The sequence below is a fragment of the Sprattus sprattus genome, assembly GCF_963457725.1.
Source record: "Sprattus sprattus genome assembly, chromosome: 13".
Taxonomy (NCBI): Eukaryota; Metazoa; Chordata; class Actinopteri; order Clupeiformes; family Clupeidae; genus Sprattus; species Sprattus sprattus.
Window position 1 is genome coordinate 11,460,394 of NC_137911.1, and position 6,698 is coordinate 11,467,091.

At 40.4% G+C, this 6,698-nt stretch overlaps 1 protein-coding gene across 1 annotated transcript; it reads right to left on the reverse strand.

Moving 5' to 3' along the window:
• Positions 1–6,322, reverse strand: emx1 (empty spiracles homeobox 1; the record flags this gene model as incomplete). Its single annotated transcript, XM_080850167.1, has 3 exons — positions 1–168; positions 3,883–4,067; positions 5,977–6,322. The coding sequence occupies 3 exons, from the start codon at positions 6,320–6,322 to the stop codon at positions 1–3; spliced, it is 699 nt and encodes a 232-aa protein (XP_080706293.1).
• Between the last annotated feature and the right edge of the window lie 376 nt (positions 6,323–6,698).

Consider the following 6,698-nt stretch of genomic DNA (forward strand, 5'->3'; position numbering starts at 1 on the left):
TTAGGAGTCGGATGTGACATCTATGTCCTCATTTGGGTTCTGTTTGGTGGCGAGACGCCAGCGGTTGATGTGATGGTTGCCCTTCTTCCTCCCACCGCTGTCGGGTCCCTCCTCCTCCAGCTTCTGGCGCTTGTACTTTGTCCTACGGTTCTGGAACCACACTTTCACCTGAGGACGAACCGTGGAAAAGTCAGTAGGCTGTGGGACACAGAGGCTTAAAAAATAACACCGTCAGTTTTACTCTCTACAACTTCTTGGCTTGCATCCCTCCACACAAGACATGTTTTACTGATTTTTGCCTGAACATGGCACAATTCGGTGGTTTCTATTATATTTAAGTAACAGTGCAGTCCTCCTGATATCATCTTAGCAAATGTCCATATGCTGCGTCATTACCTAAAGTAGGCCTATAACGTAAGCTGTAGCATAAAGTTTCGAGGTGTTTTCCAGAACACCTTCTGTAATAGATACTTCATTAAGGTTTGTTTGGACCACTCTTAACTATACCTTAAAACAGTTTACAGATAAACAAACGTTTTGAGCTTGAAAAATGTTGTGTTAGTGTCTGGACTTATGCACTGACTGCGATGTTGGCCGACGATATGTGTTGCATTACCTTTTGTGCGCCATTAAATAATAAAAAAAAATCGGTATTAATTAGCCATTCATTTTGTATCCCTTGCGAATATAAATGTATGAGTATCACATCTACAGCCGTCCTACAGCCGTCCTGACGCCTATTTGGGATTTTTTTTTTTTTTTTGACACGCATAGCTTCTTTCTTGTTGATGTTGTCTAATATTGATCACCTGAACTCGTTAACCCATCATATTCATCGAATGCATGCTCAGATCTACGCGAAGGACCATAATCAATGTCAGAAACAGCCTCTTAAGGTGTAAGTAGCCTATAATATTTCTCCTAGGTAAAGTCTTTAGAGGTGGTTTTGGTAACATGCGTGAAGGCAACCTTAGTAGGCGTACACCTATTGTATTATGCTGAGACATCGTTATCGGGAAACCCACACCTGGTCTTATATGCTCTAAAATTGGGCCATGGCCACCAACACGAAAATATAAAAGACCTGAAATTTCAGTCCTTTCAAAGAATATGCCATAATCCAGCCCGTTATATCCCCCTCTGTCCTTATACTTGATGGACCACGGAAACCCACTTCAAACTTTTAACAACAATATTTATCGTTTAAAAGGGCATGTGTGTCTCTTTTAAGTTTTGCGCAATATTTTGACAGCACAATAATGCGTTTTGACAGAAACACAGGTGGTTGGGATCAGTGTTTTTCGAGCCAGCTGCAAGTATAGGTCATTATTAGGTGCATTTAATGTGTCATATTCCAATTATCTTATCACATGAGGAGAGGTCGGCTGGGGACAGTTGTTTCACGCATTACAATCGGTTGCAGGCAACGCTTTTTTTTGTTTTGATTAATGCAAAGCTGATGGTTTAAACTTCGCTTTATCCCTTACTACAATCAAAATAGTGTGCATAAAAATGTAAAGGGATATGCACTAAATGTCGAAATTGTAGCAAACACACTTGAATCTTACAAGGAATCAGGAATGTGAGCAGTTAAGACCATTGGTAGGCTCCTACTCAATATTAATCTGCCAACGCGTCCAAACAGAAAATCTGACTTTTCGAAATTACATATCGTTTTTCCCCTCTTTAATTCAAAAGATGTAATATAGCCTATTAACTTGCGGACAATAGCCTCTATGCGTCCAGCACTGAAAGCCATTACTCTGTTCCGCACTTGACTGCTTTCTCCAGTTCATCCCGAGGTTATCCACTTAAGTGGCCGGGGAAGCGGCAAATGTTTTCTTTTCTCTCTTGCATTGCCGGAAACTAATTTAGCTGTGGTAAATCAGTGTTGTAGCCTATGTGTGTGTGTGTGTGTTTAAGTAAAATGTCTCTTCCCTTAATTGATTTGCTTAGACAGATGACAGACAGCAATGCAATTTGATTGACAGACAAAGCGATGTCAACTGAGCGACTTCTGAACGTAAATGACTAGAGCGTCAAGTTTAAAAAAGTTTTTTTTTCAACACCTCTAGCAAATAGGCCATAATATAAAATACGCACACGAAAAGAAAGAACTTGATTTGCATTTAACATCATTAAGCCATTTTACAGATTACTTTTGAGTTACTTTAAATTATTCAAGTGCAAACATTTCAGAAATGATTTCACTCAGTAGCCTAGTCACATACGACACCCAATTCACTCTCGTCAGCAGAAAAAATGCGAAAGCGCAACAACCTCAACAATAAACCGATGATATGACAAATGTAACCTAACCTACTGTATATATTAGCCTACATTAGGTCCTACAATAACAACAATTAATTAATTATTTGAAAACATTCGGGGCTCAGACCAGACTTGCAGAGCAGCTAAATGCACCATTTCCACGCAGTTTGTGACAGTAACAGCCTAAAGACAGCCCATGTCATGCAGGGCCCGTCATCTGTCTGAGTCATCCATTATACCACAATGCTGGTCTACATGAAAATGTTATTACAGTCAGAATTTACATTTCTTGGGAACATCATAGTGTTTAAATATCGAAAAAACCGCTAGCCTTTGTTTGAGAAAACCGAGGGCTGTCTGGAAATCAAATTTAGACTTAGAGATATGTGAATCGAGTCCAACAGTTCTCACATTTTAATTCCCTTTAACTTTGCTCTTGCCTAAATGATCAGCAACAAGAGATAACTTTTCCTCAACCTCCTCTAGCCTCGTTTGCTCCTCGTTACTTTCATCCATTTTTTTTTTTAACTGGCAAGCTATCCATAACCTAAAAGTCTTGCCTTAGTCAATTAGCTATCTAGCTGCACTAGTTACCACAGTGTACTGTGTAATATATCTGCTGCTTGACACACAGGTGACCCAAAACGTGCTTGAGTTTTTTAATCAACGACATCATGGCTTTAACGCATTATCGGAATGAAAAATTAATATATCCGGGGCTGTTTTTATTATTCCTATTTTTCTTTAAAAAAATGGTGGGATCCGGGGCTATTCATGAAAAATTGGGGCTGTAGCGCAGGACGCCCAGGCCTAACGTCTCTGGCATATTGTATTAAATATAGTTGTTTTGTCAAACGCATTCCAAAAGACATAGGGCTATGACCAACCTAATAAAAAACACAGGCCGAAAAGTATAATTTAATTAATTTAGAAAAAACAAGAATTGTACTCATTGCATCACAAACTTTAACTTGATGCCGCGCACTGTCAGGCTACACCACATCTCAGTATTTCACTATAGGCCTATTGCAAGACTACTAAGTAGTGTGTAATCACGTTTAGTAAAACAAAACAATTGCATGATTATATATTAGTAATCTATTATTGACAATATTTGGTTATTAATAGCCTAATTGTTGCATTATTAATGGGTCAGTTTATTATTTCATGTAAAATGAAAATATTACTTTCCTCTAGAACAAAATATGATTCTTTTTATTTTGACTGATTAGAAACACCTATTATTTTGTATATTTACGAAAACATCCAGACAAGGTTTCGAAAAGGATATGCCTACTGTGCTTACGTAAAGAATACAATACCTAGAGATATAAGCTATTCTAGTTAGTGCGGCTTTACTGATGCAGGCCACACATTAAAACAACTTTCCTATTCATTATATTGAAATGGATTCGTTCAATGTGAGACATTTTTTTGCCTTTTATTTTGTATAAGTCTAACTATTAATTTAGGTGAAGTCATAATGACTAAAAACTGACTGCAAACTGCAAGAAGGGACGCATATGTGTGAAGTATATGCATTGTGATAGCCTTCATACAATAACGTGGATCAACCTAAAAGGTAGGCTGTATGTGAGCATGTATGTGTACCTGTGTTTCTGACAGGTTTAGGCTGTTGGCGAGCTGCTTTCGCTCTGCTCCCACCACGTAGTGGTTCTTCTCGAAAGCTCGTTCGAGACGCAAAAGCTGTGACGGAGAGAATGCCGTCCGAATGCGCTTTGGCTTCCGAGCAAACGGCCCGTGCAGGAGGAGGGCGTCTTGGGAAACGTCGTTTCCTGAAAAGAAGAAAGAAAAAACAAACAATTAGGATCCAGAGTGACCAGCTAAAGGAATGCGCACGAGGTATTTCGACGCAGTGAAGTGGAAACGGGCGCAGCACGAGGCCAGGTGGCCCTGTGGTAAAGCCGGTCGCTCATTAGCCTCCCGCTGCACTGAATAGACCGGAAGCAGTCGGAGGGCCTAGAACCTATGAGGGCTTGAAGTAGCATATCCACACCACTTACTCTTGTTGCACAATATTTTTACATGAATGATATGTTTAATATTATATGGTATTGTCCTATTTTGCATCAGGCCTTCGGAATGATAGGCTGGCCACTCGGTCTGACCTTATCAATTAGGGCCGAAGCTGGCGACTTGTCCATATTTTGAGCTACAGTAAGGTAAGGGAATGTCGAACATTGCACTGAGCGTTATATCTGACTCGTTAAGGCCTACTTACGTGGCGTTAGTAGGCTTCTTAATTTTAATGAAATCATGTTTTTATAGGCCTCAGGCGAGGGGTACGACAATAGAATAGGGTTAGAAATATAAACTGGATCTAGATAAAACTGGCGACACATGGTATTGTTTAAGTTTATGAAATAGTATCGTAGGCACAAACAAAATGTTACATTTATGTTTATTCTATGATGCCGCGAGAGTGGTGGCTGAGGCGCATATGGAAGAGAACAACCTGACAGCGACCTTCATATAAATCCGGGATTGGGATTGAAATATAGGCCTACATAATTTTAAAATGATTTTAGCAATATATCGAGGTGTCAATGGCATGCATAAGGGAGCATGTTGGTATGGTCAAAATGTGTATGTAAATTCAAGTGCATACGCACTTACAGCCATACTTGCCGAATCAATTAGACTGTAAGTAGGTTGTACAATTTCAAAGTCTATGTGCAAAAGTATATGCGAGAAAAGGAATTGGGTCATACACAAACAACGATAGATCAAGACAGCGGAAGATTGCCCATTGTCATGCCAATTAATTAGGTCTATAATCCTGTAAACATCCAATAATTACAGCATGATAGGTTATTTGTGCCCTATGTGTTCCTTCCTGGTTATGACAGTTTAATCAGTTAGGCTATAGCTTATTTTAATTTAGCCTAAAGACATTCCCTTTCTTAAGGTTGCCTTATTTTAGGAAACGAAAAAAAACCTATGAAAAAAATTGGCAACAATTATAAGGCAAAATGCTTCCTCACTCCCAATTAGCCTTTTTACTCTTACGCCACAGCTTCAAGCTAAAGATTTCTTTCTTTCTTCTTCTTCTTTTTGTTTTACTATAGGCTACTAGTGCTGCTGCTGCTTCTACTACTACTCTTTCTTTTGACTTTATTATACATCTGAGGTGACACAAGCCCTCGTACCAGCGCACTAGCTAGTGTAGCCCAGGGGTGTGTGAGAGAGCGCAGGCTGCTTGGCAAAGCTCGAGCCTAAGGCGACCGGCTAATCGTACATTTTCATTACAGCTCGCGACACAAAACAATTCCCGCTATCTATACGAGTCCGTGCCACCACCTCGGAAGTATAGCCACCGGCACATAACGGAGAGCGCTGCAACAAAATTCCAGATAAAATACACGAGCGACTCTTCTCAGAACAAAGACATTTTTAGATGCAAAATAGCATGACAGGAAAACAAAAACCAGTTTAACATTTCTTGGTGAATCATTATTATTATTAGCAGAATAATTCTTACAACAACAACAATACTACCAATCATTTTGTTCTGCATGCACGCTGAAACACAAACAGTTCAATGTAATTTAGCCGGCTACACTTGCTGGTTTCTAATGCATTGACTAATTATGGATAAGCAACACCCATCAATTAAACATTAATTATAATGAAATCCTTGCTTTTATGAATCCATATTAATGTAGGTTATAAGTAGTTGTTCACCTTGGAATCTGTGGCCGAAGAATCTGTTGCGTAAGACCCACGGATAGAAGTTGAGTGGTTCACGGTGCTGCGTGCTAAAGAAGTGCGGGTGTTGTAGGTGTGCGCTGCCAAGCTGGTGCGGGTGCACGGTGAGAGACGGGTGGTTGATGTTCTCTGGGAACACCAGCTCCGGATTCGGGTAGAGAGACCGGCTCGCTGGGGGTTGATAGCCGCCCATGAAGCCGTCGGTCGGTGTTGAGGTGTAGCTGAGCGCTGTTGGCCGGATGGGCTCGTCGGCAGTCATCGGGCTATCCTTTGCTACTAAAGATTCAATTGTAAAACAACGCTTCCCAGCTGTGGAAAACATCCTTAACAGTCCTTGCAGGTCCAAGAGAAGTCCAGCAGAAGACGCACACCTTCACTTAATTAAGATGATTTTACATAGATGCCTTATCTCACAGAGTCATGGTTCAAACCACGGGATTCTGTGGCATTAAAGTGTTTTTGCTGGATGACTTGAAAACCCTACAAGTCAAAGTAAATAATATGTTCAGGAGCCATTCCAGAGAAGTGAAAAGTGCGCTGTGAGGCACAAGGTCCTGGAAGACCCCAGCTTGTGTCACACCAAACGCGCTCTGATTGGGCGGGTTCACCTGTCAGTCAGAGCTGTTAAACTTCACCTGGCGTTTAGATGTGGTAGTAGGCGGAGTTTACGCAATAATGAGCATAATTAGTTTAATTAC